At 38.9% G+C, this 20950-nt stretch overlaps 1 protein-coding gene and 1 long non-coding RNA gene across 4 annotated transcripts; both read left to right on the top strand.

Annotated features, from left to right (window-relative positions):
* Positions 1–1187: 1187 nt before the first annotated feature.
* Positions 1188–6435, top strand: LOC108979671 (UPF0481 protein At3g47200-like). Of its 3 annotated transcripts, none has more exons than XM_018950379.2 (3): positions 1188–1251; positions 1404–1489; positions 4605–6435. In XM_018950379.2, exon 3 carries the CDS (start codon positions 4629–4631, stop codon positions 6351–6353), a length of 1725 nt encoding a protein of 574 aa, XP_018805924.1. In that variant the 5' UTR covers positions 1188–1251; positions 1404–1489; positions 4605–4628; the 3' UTR covers positions 6354–6435. The 3 variants fall into 3 exon arrangements, with proteins under 3 accessions (XP_018805924.1, XP_018805929.1, XP_018805925.1); XM_018950384.2 differs by having other exon boundaries at positions 1222–1251; positions 1419–1489; positions 4611–6435; XM_018950380.2 differs by having other exon boundaries at positions 1224–1251; positions 1419–1489.
* Positions 1387–19970, top strand: LOC118349039. The gene is made up of 3 exons (XR_004802019.1): positions 1387–1399; positions 19248–19249; positions 19936–19970. It is a non-coding gene; the product is annotated as an uncharacterized LOC118349039 (long non-coding RNA).
* The last annotated feature ends 980 nt before the right edge of the window (positions 19971–20950 follow it).

The following is a 20950-nucleotide window of genomic DNA, read 5'->3' as shown; positions in this document are numbered from 1 at the left end:
TATTGCATGAGAATTAGCACTCTCAAGAGATATTGGGAGATAGTACTCATATAATTAGAGCAAAGAGAAAGGAAAATCTATGGACCAACCCTGCCCATCGTCACCATCCCGTAAGAACTACGAACTCACCCTAAGGTAAGGACTCCTTTGGCATCCAGAGGTTGCTGACCGATCGACCATAGACGTTGGGTCAACTCTAAATATCGAAACAACCAATAATTGAATGATCATGTATAATGACAAAAATTCATTGCCATAGCCAGCGAGCAGCTTGTAGAATTTTTCCCTACATGAATAAGTCATGACTTTTATTACATAGACTTATAAAGGTTGCTGGCGGCTTGACTTGGTCACACCCTAGTGGCTAGCTTTATTTTTATTTTTTCAAAAAATATAAAAATTATTTTTTAATTTTAAAATATATTTCTTATTACATATTATTTCTAGTATTAGATCGAGGCGTAGAGTACTTTACAAAATAAGAGATAAAACTATAATCTACTGCATTTGGGGGTGGTATGTGATCTTCATAAAGAGAGAGACATATATCTAGGATTTTAAAAGAGTAAAAGTGAGGGAAAAGAAAAGAAATAGTAGTTTTTACATGTATTTTAACATGTAGAATATTCACCAAATATAGAGATTAATCACTTTAATTAACTCATATGTATTTTGTCTTTACTGTGCATGCATGATCTAATTAATGGAGACCTTATAATTTTAACATGTTAACTCTCTTGCATACAAATGCCAAGTGGCTTTTGCTATATATATTTCGTGTAAGCTATTTGTCGTAATTTACAAATGCATCAGTGCCATCATTTAATCTAAAACTACTTACATTTTTCAATTGAAACAAAATTGTTTAGAATTTAATTGTTAAGATGGACAAGAAATTGGTTGCGTGGTACTGTTTAATATTAACAGTAGTAATTCCTAATAGCAGATGCAATTTAAAAATATATATATAAATATGAGATTATTATAACTTATTCAAAAATATCGAAAATGTTATATTTAATTATTTATATTAAATCCAAATGACTCACAGATGCTGCGGCATTTTCACGGTAAGAGACTAAAGAGTAGGTCGCCCCGTCATTATCTACGACGTTGACTCTGACTTAGTCCACACGTATGTGTGAAGGCATAACATTTGCAGGGATTATTAAAGTCGTCTGAGCTGTATTTAAATAAAGGGCAATCTACAGGAGTAGTGGGGGCGATCTACTTCTTATAATCATTAAGCAAGTAAGTCTAAAAGAAAAAGGTTTTTTTTACATTTCTTCTGTTTTGAGTTTTTTTATTTATTTATTTCCTCGTATATGTAGATTATAGCATACTAAAACAGTGAGGCCACTTTTTCTCCTTTCGATACTCACTGTGTAATTTTCAAATCGTAGTATTCATATTTTCAGGTGCAAAGGTAAAACTCAGCCATTTGAGAACGCGGGGATAGAAGTATCCTGAACAAGTTCAAAATCAAACGGTACATGAATCTTACAACATCAATAATTATTTTTGGCATTATCTATTCAATAGTTATTAGATCTTTCATTTGTTTTGCAAAAATGATTAAGATACATGTCTACATGGATCCCTCTCACATGAACAGTTCCTGTGAATTGATCATGTGCGGGTTCGTGTTTAAATAACCTATATCCCTGTCGTTATCATTTCTTTTAGAGTTCAATGTAAAATCAGTATTTGTTTTCACATTTTTAGAATTCGATATCTTAGTTTTCCCCTCACTCAAAATTGATTCATGAAAATCATGAAGAAACTCACAATTAAGTACTTCCATCAATCTCTCCTTAGAAAATTAATATAGGGCCACGTGTCAGCCTTTGATTGCGTGATATATGGCATCAATATCCACACAAGCCAATTAAAGGTTGACATATGGCATATTAATGTGTTAATCCAGCTGTTAATTATCTAGCGAGAAATTGATGAAGCTACTTAATTATGGGTTTCTTAAAATTTCTGAAGCAATTATACGATAGTTGAAAAATAAGATCCCGAATTATAAAAACGTGTAATTTTCAAATGGTTCGGTATTTAGTTTTTACGGTGCCAAAGCTAAATCATTTGAGAACTCAGAAATAGAAGTATTATACAAAAGTCCAAAATCAAACAGTACATAAATTTTAGTACAATTTCAATATATAATTATTTTTGGCATTACGAATTCAATAGTTATTAGATTCTTAATTTCTTTTATGTAAATGGTTAAGAAGCATGTACTTTCGCGGGTCTACACATAGATACCTCTAACAAGAAGAGTGCCCACAAATTGTTCATGTGAGAGATCCGTGTGAAAGTAAAATCACACATCAGTACCTAAATCTGAATCTATTCTCATCGTAAATAATCATTTTTTATCATAAATACTCATTTTTCTTATAATGTTGATGTTTAGCATTGCATAACCTTATTGTTAACATGAATTTCCCGTGTTAAATGCATTCGATCGTGACGTCTACGTATTTATTAAAAGAGATCTCATAAAAATAAATATCATATATTGACCTAACTCATTGTTATATGTTAAATTTATTTTATAATAAAAAAATTCTACAATTCTATATACAACAAACACATCAATTTCAAAAGTAGAGTTCTGCGAGAACTCTTTTCTAAACTAAACATCCTTCCTATGAAAATGTTAGTAGATTTCTTTGAATTTATTGCTTGATTATTTTAATTTATTTCTTTATTTAATAGTGAAGAAAATAATTATTAGTAAAGTTGTATACTTTTTTATTTTTTTTAATAATTAAAAATATTAAATAGAAAATATAAAAAAAAAAGGAGAAATTTTAAATATAGTACGGCGTCCCGCTAGCAGCACCCTTCCTGGTATACTTGTTGTCAGACCACGGACGGCTCAAGGCCATGGCAATTTAGGCAACTGCCCAAGGCCCCTGCTGGTAAAGGGTCTCAAAATTGTGAAAAAATAGATAAAAAGAAAAAATGATAGACCGAGAAATGCAGTGATGAGTAATGTTAGTTTCAAGTTTTAAATATATAAATTATATATATATTTTTTTATAAAAAATTAGGTTTTACGTATTAAAAAATAAAATATATTTTTTTAAATGCGGTCTATTGTTTTACAAAAAAATTGTATAGAACTTTCTATTTAAAGTTTTTACAGATCATTTCTCTAATATTATAGTTGTAAGACTTGACATATGACTTTAGATTTATCAGCTTAACTAAGTTGTTTTTCACACTTTATATATCTTTCACTCTTTCTTACGCTTAGATTCTTTGGTTTCCATTTTCTTATTGAAATATTTTAATTTTCTATTTGCATAATATTATTGATTTTATTTGGCTATTCTTATGAATTTAGGCTTCCCTTAGATTCTCAAGATCTTAAGCTCTTTAGTGTATTTGAGTTTCGATAGCGTCATAATTGTAAGTAGTTAGGACTATTGTTAACTTTAAATAAATTTTAAATGTTTACATATTTAATAAAACTATTTAATTTTTATTATTATATTAAATATAAAAGGGGCCTCATGATCTTAATTTTCGCTTATGCCTTATTTTATACCGAGCCGCCCGTGTCAGACATTGCTTTCACAATATATTCGCAAATCACAAATATAATAATATATAGAAAGGAAAATAATATACACATAATATTTTTCAGAACATTTTACATAATTTTAAACGATGAGTATTTTTATAAAACATTCTATAAAAGTAACATTCTTTTATAAAAGTACTCTCAATTTCAGAGATCAAAGCTACTTCAATCATCCCAGCTGATAGGTATATAGATGGGGTATTTGACTCACAGTCAATAGTTGCGGCATGCACAATGTTCATGATGATGATGATCACTAGTCTAGTCCACCCTCCTAATTACTCAATGTTTCCTTCGGTATATATAATAGTTATCTGACATTGGAAACTCTTATCACGAGCCTTTTATCAGAGAGCAGTAGAAGAATCCGCAGCAGGCCAGCGATTTACCCGGATCAAATTATTAAGCAAGCAAGTTCATTTCCTTTCGCTTCTTTAAACACACTAATTAAGACAGCAAGTCGATTTTAATTAACCTTTCTTCTTTTCTGCTTTCCTTTGTGATTTTTTTCCTTCTAACATACTGAAACATTTGGCCAGTTTTTTCTGTTCTGCAAAGCCGAATGAAAGGAAATAAAAAAAAAGATAAATAATAATTCCCATCTAATTATCTAGGTGTTTTTCCACTAGCCAAGGAATTGTCTAGTATTTCCAGTGAGTTCAGGTGATTTTTCCGTTTCTAAAGCCGGAATAAATATAAAAAATAATTCCCACCCTGAAAAATGGAACCTAAGCCGCGCGCAATACTAGAAATATCACTCAGCCAATTGTATTGTCTAGGCAAAATAAATGGAAAAGAAGCACCTTGATTATATTTATATTAGTGGAAAGGTTTGTCTTAGATGCATGTCATTTTTTTAATGGGAGCTTTTATAAAATTAGTGAAATTTGTATGCAAATACTTGAAACGGATCTTGTACTATGTCTCTAGAATATAAACCGATCTTCTACATTTTTATCATAAACTTGTTAATATTAATGAGAATTTGTATGCCTTGTATTAGGATCAGAGAGTTGCACACAAAATCATGGGTAGAGATGCTCTCTCCACTCGTATTGAGGCTATTGACAAAAAGCTAGCTGGGACTCCAATTAATGCTGAAGAGCGTTCTATATTTAAAGTGCACGAGCTGTTACTCAAGGTAAATGAGAAGGCTTACAAACCCGTTCTGCTTGCGATCGGTCCTTACAATGACCATGGCAAGGTTGGGCATGAGTTTATGGAAGAGCATAAACTGAGGTATCTGAAGCAAATGCTTCTAAGGAGAAATGAATGTAGTGTGAAAGATTACATCAGTGCCTTGAGTTATTTGGAAGAAAGAGCCCGGAATTGCTATGCCGAACGCATTAGCCTGAAAAAAGATGAGTTTGTAGAAATGATGCTACTTGATGGGTGTTTCATCATTGAGCTTTTCCGAAAGTATGAGGAGTGCAATTCAGGGGATAAGCATGATCCAATCTTCCAAATGAGCTGGATGCATAACGTAATAGCTCGCGATCTACTGTTATTTGAAAATCAACTTCCATACTTTGTTCTCACTAAATTGTTCGAGATGAGTGCGAGTGACCAGGCACCACTTCCTAATGCATCCATACATTCTGTAGAACACATCGTCGATAGTGAGCAGAACAATGAAATTACCCGTCTCAGAAGCTCAGTCTCCAACGATCAGAGTGGTCCGACAGGACTTAGTGATCTTGCCATTTCTTTTTTCTCTGGGTCATTACCATTTCAAGATTGGGAAGTCAAACCATCGATCTATTATTCAACCGAAAAGCCACTTTGTCGGATGCATAAAGCTATCACTCCTCCACTCGAAAAAATAGTACATGAGCATGATCTAAAGGTTGGAGAAATATTCAAGAAAGAAGATTTTAAGCATCTACTTGATCTAATACATACAATGATCACGCTTTCAGTATTTGATATGCAACTAGATCGTGCCATAGAACTTCAAGATGTTGGATGGAAATTTGGCCTGATACGTAGACTTGCAAGTCCTTTACTTGCAAAAATGGAAAATATAAAGAAGGGCAGTAAGAAATTTATGGAGCTAGTTTCTATAGAAAGGAATGAAGACCGCAAGTCAAAACATTGTGGAGCCAAATTCGAGATGATAGAGAAGTTTATGCGCCTACCTTTTTTGAATAAGATTGAAAATTGGAAGTCAATTCCTAACTGCAGAGAAGTTAAAGAGCTTGAAGTCGTAAAGTCAATACCCAGTGCAACGGAGCTTAAAGAGAGTGGAGTCAAATTCAAGGCGGCAAAGCAATGTTGCACGTTTGCCATAAATTTTAGCAATGGGGTATTGGAAATTTCGCCTTTGAGAATAGAAGATGAAACTGAAACTTTTTTGCGAAATCTAATTGCATTTGAGCAATATAGTGATCCAAACAATGATTCGAGTTATGTCACCGACTATATATGCTTCATCGATGATCTCATTAACTCTCCAAAGGATGTTGAATTACTCCGTCGGAAAGGAATCATTGAAAATTGGTTGGGTGATGATGAAGTTGCTTCCACCATGGTTAACAAGCTTGGCCACCATGTCACCGTTTCACCCAGCAAGTCCATTTACATTGAAACTTCCACTGATTTGAACAAGCACTGTGCCAAACGCCTGAATGTATGGATGGCAAAATTAAGGCACATTCATTTCAATAGTCCTTGGGCTTTGCTTTCAGTTTTGGCGGCTATCTTATTGCTTGGACTTGCAATTACACAGACTGTATTTTCCATTATTCATTAGATTTTTATGTAGTGTCTTAATCTTATTGTTCTCTTAGTTAATGTAATATAATGTTGAGTTTAATAGGATTTTAGAAATTAAATGAGCCATGTGGGTTCTCACCTAGTCTTTTGTTCGTGCTAAAAATTAATCACCTTTAATTGAATAATAATGTGGACACATGCTTGATCCTTCGTATTGCATGAGAATTATTAGCACTCGCCCACTACAATAGATTTTGACTTTTGTGAAGGATAAAATCCTTCACAAAACATAAGCAAACTGTCACAAATATTTTTTGTGACGGTTTGACACCATCACCATGACCGTCACCTAAAAGGCGTCACGTAATATTTTTATGACGGTTTACTGTTCAATTGTCACATTTTTTTTTTGGTGACGGTTGGAAGCCTTCCTTGAGTTGTAACATTCAAACGTGATTTTTTTTTTGTGACAGTTAAAATCCTTCACAGAAAGTAATATTCGCACGTAAAATTGACGCTCGAATGTTAACTCGACCACACAAATGATATTTACGTTCGAGTGTAACAATCTTCGAACGTTTTCTAGAACGTTTGAATGTAGCATTCAGATGTTAATGGAGAACCATTCGAATGTAAAATTTTTAACGTTCGGATGTTAGGTTGTCGTTCGCACGTATCTATTATAATCATTCGAACGTTTAGATCGTTTGTGCGTTGAAACGTGCGAACGTAACGTCCTATGTTCGAACGTGACATTACGTTCGCACGTTTTGTTGGAATTTGGTGGTATTTTGTTCGAACGTTGGTTCGAATGTGAAGCCATGTTCGAATGTTTGTTATTTACATGCGAACATTCTGATCAGAAATAGTAATTTCATAAAATTAAAAAGCATATAGATTGTTTCATATTACACCATAAATATAACAACTAATAATGTTTTATAGAGTTGCAAAATAGATAATAAAAGTTTATAATAATGATAATGATAATGATAATGATATATTGATCATTTCTTCTTTTTTCTTCGCTCACTGCGATCCTGCTAAAGTGAGATATCATGTTCCATCTGGACCATCATATCTCTCTATATTTGCTCTTAGACTTCAATGTGTATTCTCTCATTGTGGTCTCTTTGTTGCTCCTACAAACGTGTCTCTAAATCAGACTGTCGTGATAAGAGAGATTCCAACTCCTGTTGTTTCGACTTCCGAAGTAGAGGTCATGGAGAATGAACCGACACGCTTGAAAGAACAGCCCACACCTCTTACCAAACCAGACTTAGTCCCGAGCACTTGCATAAATATGTCTATGTCACTAGGAGATGATTCCTCAAAGGCTGATTGGATCTCAATCATTTTTTCTTCCAATTACAACAAAAATACACAATAAGTAAAATATTATAAGAAATGAGGAATCAAACATAATATGAATTCACATGTTGCATAATTTATTTATAAAAAATAACCTCATTTACATAATTATCTTTAGCGATAGGATTAACCCACTCACTGTGCTCATCAGTGTAAGTAACATCATAAACATGAATGAGTGAGAGATTTTCAAGATCATCACATTTCTAACAAAGCCACAGTAGTAATTTAAAAAATAATATTAGTACTTAAAATAAAAGAATATGATAAAAATGAGTGAATTTTAATAAGTTATTAATTACTATTTTACCAGCAAGATGCTGGAATGACCTTGAATCGGCACGATGGTGGATTGTCAAAGCCATTCTATTCTATACATTGATAGAACTTAAGTGCTGCAGGAGAAGTTAAAAATGTTAAATATAATATATGAAACCAATATAGATGTAAATAACTTGTGGGGAATAAATCTAGAATACCTGATAATCAGGACTTGCAAAAAGATCACAACACTTTCTCCAATCCTATAACTTCATTTTCTGAAAAAGGGACTGAACAGCCTCTTCCAACGTCTTGAATTTCTTGAAGTGGTCATGACATCGTCCCTTGTGACTCTGAAATAATTTAGCCATCAACTCATTCATAGTTCGTACGTCCTTGTTACAACCAAAATTGAGGTCGAATTCATCCTAAGAAGTGAATTGCATCGAAAACATGAAATCAAAACGTCTCTAAAAAAATTTATGATCATATATAAACTCATCAGTACATGACTCCCGTCACAACCTCGGCCTAATCCTAGGACAAGGCTGTGGAAATTTACCTTGTCTCCTACCTTAAAGTGTAGCTCCTTTCTTGTACGATTGGCATATTTCTTCTGCCTCTCTTGAGCCAAAGTAAGCCTTTTTCTGATGATAGCCACCTTTTCTTGCATAGTCTGAACTAAGTCAGGGCCCAACATCTTTTTCTCGCCAACCTCGTCCCAATAAAGGGGCTATCTACATTTACGCCCATACAAAACTTCGTATGGCGCTGCATCGATGCTCTCATGGTGGCTATTATTGTAGTCGAATTCAACTAGAGGCAAGTACTTTATCCAACTTTCTTTAAAGTCCAAGATACATGCATGTAACATATCCTCAAGGATCTGAATTGTCCTTTCGGATTGACTGCCTGTCTGAGGGTGGAAAGCAGTGCTGTAAGTCAATTATGTTCCCAAGTTCCTTTGCACACTCCTCCAAAAAGCTGAGGTAAACCGTGAGTCCCTATCCGATATTATCTTGGACGGAACTCCATGCAACCTAACTATCTCCTTGACGTATAACTCCGCCAACTTACTCATTGAGTAGGTCATCTGGACTGGTAGAAAATGGGCTGACTTCGTTAATCTGTAGACAATCACCCATACTGAATCTTGCCCTCCCTAGGCTTTAGGAAATCCCGTTACAAAATCCATGCTGATTTCATCCAATGGCCAAACTGGAATTGGCAATGGTTGCAGTGCTCCCGAGGGCCTTTGATGCTGGGCCTTAACCTTCTAGCATGTCAGGCACTGAGCTACAAAGTTGGCCACATCTCGTTTCATCCCACTCCACCAATAGTGTCGTCGCAGGTCTCGGTACATTTTGGTATTGTAACACCCCGCTCCTTCCTTCTTATGTATGTTTCTTCTTTCTAACGTGCGTTCCTTCTCTTTGACATAATCAAATTCCGAAGGCAGAAATTATGTAATTGTCCGCCCCTTCTATCTAGCGACTGCAAGCCTCGTTGTGCGTGCTGAACCCCGATGACGTGTTTTCAAAGATATTATGTGACTTTTAAGGCACGCCAAGTGTTTTAAATGTACTGGAAATATTTATATGAGGTATTTTCAGTATTATTGAATTAAGCTTGATTTTGAATAAGACAATTATAATATTTTTGAAGAGCTCCAAAAATATTAGAATTGTTGGAAATCATTTTAATATTATTATTAAAATGATTTCAGTTATTTAAAATATTATGAGATTTAAATTATGTTGAAAGCTTTAACTAATTAAATAGTTTATTCTTTTAAAGATATTAAATAAGACTTCATCATTTTATTAATAATGAAGGAATATTATTTTATAAACTAAAGTTTAGTTAAATAATATTCTACCTTTATTCCTCTAAGTGCTTTTAATTAAGTTAATATTTACGTAGTTTCAAATCAGTGTCTTAATCCTCCACCATTAGATCGTTTTGAGGATCCCAAGATGAAGGGATCAGGATTAAACCCAGACCTCTCTTCCTTCTCCCTCACTTTTCCCTCCCCTCTCTCTCTCCTCCCTTTCCCCTAGTGTATGCCGTAAGTCTCCCCTCCCTTTCTCGCCCGATTCTTCCATGGCCCAGCTCAGCGCCACTGCATGCTGCTTGGCCCCAACGCCACCACCATCGACATCCCCTCACGTCGGCAAGCAAGCCAGCTATGTCCAACGGTCCCCACGTGCAGCCCTCCCTCTCCTTTCACGGTGAGTAACCGAAATGGGTTTCACCCATTATCTCCTCCTTACGCCACCGTATGCGGCCACCCAGGGCCACTGAGCACCACCATGTGCTTCTCCTTCCCTACCCGTTCCTCCTCCACCTGACTCGAGGCCCATAGCCTCCCTCCACCGCACGAGCTCTCTCCCTCATGAGCACAGGTTCCTTACCCATTTCCCCACCATGCGCCGCCGTACGCAGCTACCCAGGCCACTGCACCTCCCACCGCCTCACACCGGTGACCGCCTTGCACGAACCCAAGCCACGACAACCTCCCTCTTCCCCTCCGTCGCACGCACACATGAAACCCATTTATGGGTTTCGCATGGCTTCAAGGCAACCGACGGCCCTAGCGCCGCTATGCGCCGGTGTTAGCTCCACCAGGCACCTCCCCTGGCCACCATGGCTCCTCCCCGAGCTACTCCAAGCCAACCAAGCTCTCCCTCTATTTTCCCATGCTTTGAGACCCACGACCTTAGCTCCTCCACAAGCCGCCGTGTCCCCGACGTGTGCCACCTCATCACCACAACGAGACCACCACTCCAGGACAATGACCCGACCCTCCAATGCCTAGACCCGCACCTCTAGCCACCTCCAATGGCCAAGGCAGCCATTGTACGTGGCTAGCCGCCATTGTACATGGCTAGATACATTGTGTACCGCCCTTCACAGCCACCACGAGGTCACCATGAGCCATTCCAAGACCACACCTAGCTATCTAAATGCCCAAACAGCCACCGTACGTGGGTTAGTCGCCACGTACGACCCTTCCGGCTTCATCAACCGTGACGGTCAGCGAGCAACGCACGGGTTATCCCATCGATGGAATAACCCTGTATCCCTCGTTATTATGTTAGATGTTAATTAGTTGATTAGGTTGTGGACTGTGCTGTTAGTATTTGTGGGGTTCGCTGTATTGTGATGTGCTATGTAGTGAAGTGTTGGGCATATTTGTGTAGTGCGCTGTGAAGTGTTGGGCGTAGTTGAGAAGTGCGATGTATAGTGTTGTGGACTGTGTTGTAATGATGGCATGGCATTTTGTGGAATGGGAAGAGTACATGTGGAGTGTACTCTGTGAGGCGTATCGTGTGTGAAGGTAGTACACATGGAGTGTACTCCATATGGTGGAGTGATGCACCATATGGCGGGTATGCTATAGTGGTGATGTGTCGTAGTGTGTGTGGAAAGAGTACACGAGGAGCGTACTCCATGAGGTAAAACGATAGAGTACACGTGGAGTGTACTCTGTGTGGCGTAGCGTGTGAGAAATGAGTATACGTGGTGTGTACTTCACGAGGCGCAGCGATACACCATGTGGTGGGTCGCAGAGATAAGGATGGTTGTGTGGTTGATGAGCGTAGAATGTGGTGAGTAGTGTCGAGAACTGTGGAACAGTGTCCCAAAGTAGTTATGATGTGGCTTGTAGTCTAAGGTGACAGGTGTCACCGTAATTGACTTATGGCTGGGAGTATGGGTGAAGTAGCAGAACAAGTATAAGAGTGCGCAACGGAAGCATGACTGGGGAACGTCACGAAGTGACATGGTTACTGGTAGTCGTGCTTGCGATGGGTGAGGAGTTAGTGTAGGAATGGCGTAGTAGAAGTAGGACGAGATGTCACGATGTGACAGGAGTACATGAGGGAACGTACTCACGATGTGTTAGGAGTTGACGTAGCAGGATGTTGGGTGACGTGACAAGGTCACGATGTAGCTTGGGAGTAGTCTCGAGCTATATGACGTGATGTAAGGCATAGTTGTGAACGGAGTCTTGTCATGTTATGTGTTTGGATGAATTGTTGAAAGGGACGGGTAGCATGAAGAGTCATGCTAGCTGGGTTGAGAGAAGGTTGGTATCGGAGTATGGTGCTTGTTTACATAAGAGGTGATCAACGTGTTATATGTTGATCTTAGGTGATAAAAGGGTTAGGTACGTGTGTACTCTGGTGAGACACATGTACCGGGCAGATTCACCTTATTTAATGGGTAATCTGTCCTAAGCATAGTTGAACGGTGCTTAAGCCTCAGACTCGGCTTAGAACTGTCTGGCTTGTATGGATGGGAATGAGGATTTAGTGTGGGCTAAGATGCATGGAGGCAGTGACGGGTGTATTGTCTAGGATTTGGATGCATGATTCCGTCAGTCGGAATCATGAGTCGGAATGTGGTCAGTAAGAAGAGTAAGACGATGGTCTTAGTGTCTTAATCCTAAGGTGAATCATGGGTTCACCTTAGTGGATGAGCACTTGAAGTAGAATGTCGGGTTGTAAGAGGTAGTGACCGTAAGTGGTCCCCGAAGGCTTTAACATAGTAAAGGGACACGTAAGAACACGGGATAGAAGGAGAGTGTTTCAAGTGAAGTGTAGCTTATGTCTTCTAAGTTTAAGTTGCTTATGCATTAGACAGAGAATGATGTTAAGGTTATGTGTATGCATGTAAGTTACCATCTGACATGTGCATGAATGGACTGCATGGTATGAAAGTAGCATGGAGACCAGGTAAGTATTACGTTCATACTCTTCTAGAGTTTTCTGAAATATACGAAAATGAAAATGAAACTCTTTCTCTTTACGACGCTTTACCAAACGACACTAAATGATGTTTTTACAAAAAACGTGCTAAGTATAAGTGTTCAAAGGTATAAATATGTACGGCCCTCCTTGGCAGCCCCTGTTTACGCACCCAAAGTATTAATTATACGCATGTGAATGGATGACTATACGCAGTATCTATTGTATGTATCTTCCACAAAAATCAATGGCATGAAAGACGATTTTCGGGCTTACGCCCCAAACGATGTTTTTCTCATGAAATGATGTTTTCTCATGAAAATGAATGTTTTCTCATGAAAGGACTATTAAAGGAAAGAAAGAACTGAATGAAAGTTCTAGCTCTTTAGAGCTGATATGAATAAATGAATGAAAAACAAGAAAGACATGAAAGCATGAAATGTATGAAAATACGTAACAGCCATATGAATGAAAAGGGTACCAATGAATGGGCAGATTGCAATGCCGGGTAAGTAGTACTGGTAGTGCACCTAGTGCTGCCTCCCATGAAAGGGATTCCCAACCTGTGGCCACGGGCGGAGTCCGGGTCCAAAGGAAGACCACTAACCTTAGCACGCAGGGCGTAACAGTGTGCATTGGCCTATGAAAGTGATAAGAAAGAATGTATGAATGCATGAACACATGAACTCTTTAAGAAATGAAGGCACTGACGGGAGAAACGTTTTACGATAAGAAAGCCTTTAAAGAAAAATCCCATCTAGTGACGTTTTCAAACAAATGCACGTATGCATATACGTATAGTATGTATGAATGATGAATGCATGAATAAAAACCTATGTTATTATATTTTAACTATATGAAGTAATGCTTACGAGTCATCGACTTATTTTAGTTTTTATCCATACCCCTCCCCCCACAAGGACCGAAGGAGCAATACTCGTCAGGACGGATATGGCCCATGGGGAAGAGCACGGAAGTCTAGGCATGAGTGTTTAAATGTATGAGAGGCCTTTTATTGTTAAAATTAATGTTTTCCGCTGTAAACCTCTTTTATTCTCAAAGCACATTTTATTTTATAACGTAGAGTCTTGCACCCTGGGTATGGAAGTAAAAAGTTTTAAATCGAACGATAATTCCCATCGTCTTTTCCAAAATCATGTTTTAAAAAGCCCCACCACAAGGACGGGCATTACAGGTACTACCCGGATGCACTGTGTATAGAGACCTATGTGCCTCCCTTAGTATTAGGTCTCATAACTCCTTCTTAGCTGGTATGCACAATCTTCCTCTACACCGTAGAGATCCATCCCCAGAAGCCACAAGGTCGAGGTGCTTCCCTTCCGAGACCTCCGTCTTGATCTTCTGGAAGTCAATGTCTTTGCCTTGAGCAGCTTTGATTTGGTCCAATATTGACGGACCAAGAACTAGGCTACCCTGTCTTGCTTGCACATCCTTCACCATCTCTACTCCCAGCTTTTCCATATCCAAAATAATAAATTTCTGGGGAGTATACATACTCATAAGAGTGCCAGAAGAAGACTTTTGACTGAGGGCATCTGCGACTACGTTGGCCTTGCCCAGGTGGTAGTTGATATTGCAGTTGTAATCTTTCAATAGCTCCAACCACCTGCGCTGCCTCATATTTAATTCCTTCTGAGTGAAAAATATTTTAAGCTCTTGTGGTCCATATAAATTTCGCAGCGTTCCCCATAAAGGTAGTGTCGCCATATCTTCAAGGCGAACACCACGACAGCCAACTCTAAATCATGGGTTGGGTAGTTGTGCTCATACTCCTTAAGTTGACACGAAGCGTATGCTACCACTCTTCCATGCTGCATAAGAACACATCCTAACCCTTTGTGTGAGGCATCGCTGTATATTACAAATCCACCAACACCCGAAGGTATAGTGAGAACAGGTTCCGTCATAAGTCTCTCCTCGAGCTCTTGGAAGCTCTTCTCACATTCCACAGTCCATATAAATTTCTCACCCTGTCTGGTCAACTTCGTTAAAGGAACTGCGATGCGAGAAAACCCCTCAATGAATCTTCGATAATACCCCACAAGACCAAGGAAGCTCCTAATTTATGGGACTGTCTTTGGTCTAGGCCATTCTACTATGGCCTCTACCTTTGCAGGATCTACAGAGATACAATCCTTTGACACTATATGGCCAAGGAAGGAAATCTTTTGTAGCCAAGACTCGCATTTATTGAATTTGGCATACAATTTCCTCTCCCACAACACCTGTAAGACAATCTCCAAATGCTTCGCATGCTCCTCCGGGGTTCTCGAGTAAATGAGAATGTCATCAATAAACACAACCACAAATTGGTCGACATATTCTTTAAAGGTACGGTTCATGAAGTCCATAAAAGCCGCTGGAGCATTGGTTAATCCGAAGGGCATTACTAGAAATTCATAATGCCCTTATCTCATTCTGAAAGCAGTCTTTGGGACATCCTCTACTTTAATCTTCAGTTGATGGTACCCTGAACGAAGATCAATCTTTGAAAATAATTGAGATCCCTGAAGTTGATCGAACAAATCATCGATCCGCAATAAAGGATATCGATTTTTAATAGTCACCCTATTCAGCTCTCTATAGTCAATGCAAAGTCGCAACGATTCGTCCTTCTTCCTTACAAAGAGAACCGGCGCACCCCATGGTGACACACTAGGGCGAATAAAGCCTTTCTCCAACAATTATTGCAATTGATCCTTGAGCTCATTGAGCTCCACAGGCGCCATCCGATATGGCGCTTTAGAAATGGGCGTCGTTCCCGAAATGAGGTCTATAGAGAACTCAATCTCCCTATCTGGAGGTAAGCTAGGCAGCTCATCCGAAAAGACATCAGGAAAATCCTTTACCACCTTAATATTTTACAACTTAGGCTCGTTTGGTGGCAGCATTACCAAACTAGCCAGAAATTTGGCGCAACCCTTCCTTAACATAGTGGTGGCCTTCATTGCAGAGATCACCCTTGGCATAGGACTCTTACCCACATCACAGAAATGAAACTTTGACTTGCTTGGTGGTCTAATGACCACTTCCTTCTTAAAACACTCCACACTAGCATGGTATCGAGACAACCAATCCATACCCAAAATCACGTCGAACTCCTCCATGTCGAACAATATTAAATTGGCAAAGAGACGTTGACCATGTACCTCTATCATGCAGCCATTTAGCATGGATTGACAATTCACGGATTTCCCAAGGGGCGAAGAGACAGACATAACAAACTCTAAGGGTTCAGGTATTTTCTCACTCAAACAAGCATATTTACGGGATATAAAAGAATGCGTGGCACTATAATCGAATAGCACTAATGCACGATGTGAGAATAGTGGAAGAATACTTGTCACCACATCAGGAGAAGCATCAACATCATCCATGGTAAGAACAAAGAGTCGAACTGGTACCAGATTCTTCTGCCCTGGGTTTGGCACCTGAGCATTAGGAGCCGCAAGCATTGGGCGATCTCGTATCACATGACTTGCCTTACCACACTTAAAGCAAGTGTTGGTCCCCATCAAGCATTTTCCAGCGTGAGGCTTGCCACATGCTTGACACGGAGGAGGAGATGCCACGGTACCATGTTAAGGAGATTTGATCATTTGAAGAGGCTTAGGTGCATGGCTGTACATTGGCCTCTTGCCTTTATTCTGCTCAAAAGCTTGGAATTGCCTCTTTCTCTGACTAAACTCTCCCGCACTGACGCGTAGATTCTCCTCCAGCATTACCACTCGATCTTCTAGGTTGGCAAACTTTCTAATTTTCAACACAAGAAGGGAGTCCATGATCTTGGGGTTCAAGCCTCTTTCAAGTTTTTCGGCCTTCAGCGACTCGGTAAGAACCAAATGTGGAGCCAACCTCGATAATTCTACAAATTTAGAGGCATATTGCCTCACTGTCATTGATCCCTGCTTTAGGCCTGCGAACTCCCTGGCCTTAGCCTCTCGAACTGGTAAGGGAAAGAATAGATTGTTAAAAACCTCCTTAAATTTGCTCTAAGAAATCGGAGTGGTTTCTCCCAACTCTTGTCGAATGAGCCCACGAGTGGCCCTCCACCACCCGTTAGCCACATCAGCCAAATTGTAAACCGCAAACTCTACTTTTTGTTCTTCTGTACAGGCAACCACACTGAAGATTTTCTCAAGGCGCTCTAGCCAGTTGTCAGCATCCAGTTCAGTACCCTTGCCATCGAACAACGGAGGGTGCTGTTTGCAGAAACGGTCAAAGGCAGTCAAGTGCGGGACTTGCACCTACATCATGGTTTGCCCGCTGGTGAAGGCCTCAATGAGGCCTGTCGCCGCGTCAATAAGGTCTCCCAAATGTCTGGGGGCCTCTGGTGGGTCCTCAAAATTAAGGGCACTGGGCCGCCCTCGACGCTTATTATTATTATTTTGAGTTGCCATACTGGAACATGTATGACAAGAATATTAGCAACTATTCGCAAAAAATAAACATACATGACTGGCAATCTTTTATAGAATTCATAACGTGCAGTAAAATAACATTTGAACCTGTTGTGGAGCTTGGCATACTTTACAGAGGGGGCTTCAGCCTAGTTATCCCTAAAGTCTACATGACTCCTTAACATTTGCTCTGATACCAAGATTTGTCACAACCCCGCCCTAATCCTAGGACGAGGTCGTGGCAATTTACCTTGTCTCCTACCTCAAAGTGTAACTCATTTCTTCTACGATTGGCATATTTCTTATGCCTCTCTTTAGCCAAAGCAAGCCTTTTTTTGATGATAGCCACCTTTTCTTGCATAGTCTGAATTAAATTAGGGCACAACATCTTTTTCTCACCAACCTTGTCCCAATAAAGGGGTGATCTACATTTGCGCCCATACAAAACTTCTTATGGCGCTGCGTCGATGCTCTCCTGGTGGCTATTATTGTAGTCGAATTCAACTAGCGGCAAGTACTTTATCAAACTTTCTTTAAAGTCCAAGATACATGCCCGTAACATATCCTCAAGGATCTGAATTGTCCTTTCGGATTGGCCGTCTGTCTGAGGGTGGAAAACAGTGCTGTAAGTCAATTCTATTCCCAGGTTCCTTTGCACACTCCTCCAAAAAGCTGAGGTAAACCGCGATGTCTTCCATATCTCAATGCTTCGGAAATATGTGCACGATCCTACACATGTGTTGGATTATGCACCCCTCCAGGTGCACAAGGACTTCTCATACGAGGAAGCGCCAGTCCAATTCTTGGATCTGGGGGTTCGAGTACTTCGCAACAAAACGATCCCGATGGTCAAAGTACTATGGAACCACCATACGGAACAAGAGGCGACGTGGGAGCACGAAGACAACATGAGGGATAAATATCCCACCCCTTTTCTTTGAGGTACGTCCAGTCTCGAGGACAAGATTATTTTATGGGGGGAGAGTTGTAATACCCGAATCCTACTACGTAAGTCCTTACGTCATCTATTAATTTTTAAGTTAAATATTTTGAGATAAAGACTTTTTTTATTTTATTAATTTATTTTAAGATGGGTGTATTTTTATTTTATGTGCGTTATTAAATAATTCAAGGGTATGATTTTTATGACCTTACAATATGTCTTTCAAACCCTTTAATTTTATTTACTCAAAAAATGATCCAAACTCTTTTTATCCATTCATTCTCTAGCTTATGGTACAAGTTTGATTAAATCCCTTTGACTTTTCTTCCCTTGAACTGTAGCTTCTCAAGAAGCCAAGTAAATCTCCTTACCTGTAGCTTCCTCCATTAGCCAAATTAAATCCCCTTTCATTCTCCTACACGACATCTTCCAAGGCAAAGTAAGTAATTTCTTTTCCTTAATCTCCTACACCTGTCGGTCCCAAGGCACACAAAAGAGAAAAAACTTCTCAAGTTTCCTTCCTTCATACGAGAAGCTCTTGGTTCCTCCAGTTCACACGTCCTCTCTCATTTCTTCAAGCCGATCTCTCTCATTTCCTAAACCTGAGATCTTCACCAGAAATCTTCATGGAAATCAACTTCGTAAGTAAATTTCTATGGCTCTAATCTCTAGTTTGAAATCTTAGATCTATGGGTTTAACCTAGGGTTCTTTTTTTTTACGAAATTTTCTGTTGTATTCCAGCCTTGGATCTTTCGGATTCCCTTCCTTTTTCTCTTCTATTGTGTATTTCCGTGGCTTGAAAGGGGACCAAAACAGGTAATATTCCTTCCACGAGATTTTCTTGTGATTGGGGTTTTTCTAAGGAAGTTTGTGCCTTGTAATTGATGGTTTCAAATTCTAGGCTAGCCGAGTGTTGTGTGGAAATTTCCTAGACCAGTTTCATGTTGCCTTCTCTATTGATTGATCTAATGGGTAGTAACCGAAACCCCTGTTTTCTGGGCAGACCGAGTGTGTTGAGGTGGCCTTTCAGTGTATCTCGTATCACTCGAAAATGACATATTTCTTATTTAACTTGGTTAGCCTCAAGTGTTGATTAATTGATTTGTTGATATATATATATATATATATATATGTATATGGATGATGAAATCGTGTGTGTTTAGGCTCTGTTTTGGTGTTCTAGCCGTGTGTTTGCAAGGCAAATTTTGTAGTCCTTTCTTGTGTTTCCTTGAGTCTAAGCCATGTTTTAATTATGCCTCTATGTGTTAAATTAATGGAGTTAAAGTTTTTAATTTTAGACATGTTTTCCCTAAGGTTTATGGCCTAAGTAAGCCACTAAGAGTTTTAAATCTAAACTAGTAAGCTTACCTTAGGAATTTTAATTTGCCAAGTGTTGTACCTTTTTAATTATACTATGTTTTCAGAAAAATATTTGAGGCTTTCTTAAGTTTTGTACAACTCTTGTATTATTTAATTCTATGGTTGAGTGTTAGTTAAGTGAGAGATGTTTAAGACCATGAATGTACTAAGACTTGCTAGCTATCCATGTACTACAGAAATTCTGAAAATATTCTATTTTGGAAGCCTAAATCAGCCCATTCCATCCCTTGCTCAACTTCACCCCTTTTGTTTAATCAAAGATAAACTTTAGTATGGAAAACCCTTGAAGAACAAGTGACAAAAACCAATCTCTTGTAAGCATTGTCTTTTGTTAGAGTTACTTTCACATGATGTTACAAAGCTGTCAGAATGCCATTTTGATAAAAAACAATTCTAGATTTAGTAGTACCTCCTCGTTCCCTACCATTCTTAAATAAATCCCTACCATCTTATACATTTTAACTTATGATTCCTACATATCCCTTGTATAGGAAATAATAGCCTTTAAAAAGGGACAGCAAGCAAGTTATATGCTTTCATGAGTTCTTTAAATGTCGGAATGAGGATATTAATGTTTGACTTAGTGCCATGTATGTAGCTAAGGGGTTAAGGAAGATGCTTTAATTTCAATTTGGAATTTAAGTGAGCGCGTAAGGGTATCGAATAGTAAAGTTTAAAGTGAAATGAATATTAATATGTTTATCTCATTTCATTGAATAGGAGTTTATTTTGAAGATTCAAGGAACCTACTAGTAAAGCATCGAGGTAAGTAGCTATGACCATGCTCCTTACACAAAGCTCTCTTATGAAAGAATGTCTCTCTCTTCAAATATTCTTTTTAAGAAAGAGTATATATTATGTACAAGCCTTTCTTGGTAGCCCCTGTTAAGCACCCTATTGATTATAATTGTGTGTATGTAAAGTAATGCATCACGAGATTTTATGCATGCTCTCTCTTAAATAGCTATGCCTTACCTATATGTAACATGACATGAAACACTCTTTTCAAAGAAGCGCATATGCATTTGGACTAAGGAAAGATAATGAAAACGTTTGACTGTAAAGAAAGGAAAGAAAAGGAATGACAACATGAAAATATGGATTGCATAGAAACCCTAAGCCGTGTGTAAACAGTGAGTTGAGAGAAACCCTAACCCTACTTCCCGCCGCCACCCGCACCCACCATTGATCGGAGAGGGACGCCGCAGTCACAAACGAGGTTGACGTGCCTCGACATCCTTGCTGAGGGCTATCGGAGTCGGTTCCTCATCGTCGAACTCTTTCTGTGTGTTTCTATGACGGCGTCGGCCACCGAGCACTTTGATTCCATCACAGATCTGATCGACTAACCCAGACGACTCCGTTGTGGGTCTCCGACGTCGGTCCTCCTCTGGCGACTGGGATTTTTCTGCTACTCTTCCGTTACCTTCTCCAGCAAACTGTGATTTGAGCCTTTCCACTAACCATCGGTACAGACTACTTCGACGAACTCCAGCAACCATTTTG

This window comes from Juglans regia, chromosome 7, assembly GCF_001411555.2.
Source record: "Juglans regia cultivar Chandler chromosome 7, Walnut 2.0, whole genome shotgun sequence".
In the NCBI taxonomy this organism is placed as follows: domain Eukaryota; kingdom Viridiplantae; phylum Streptophyta; class Magnoliopsida; order Fagales; family Juglandaceae; genus Juglans; species Juglans regia.
The sequence above is the reverse complement of the archived record's forward strand: the minus strand, read 5'-3'. Positions and strand labels throughout refer to the sequence as shown.

Bases quoted from the DNA above. Each gene is read 5' to 3' on its own strand.
- LOC108979671 (XM_018950379.2), top strand. From the start codon at position 4,629: ATGGGTAGAGATGCTCTCTCCACTCGTATTGAGGCTATTGACAAAAAG.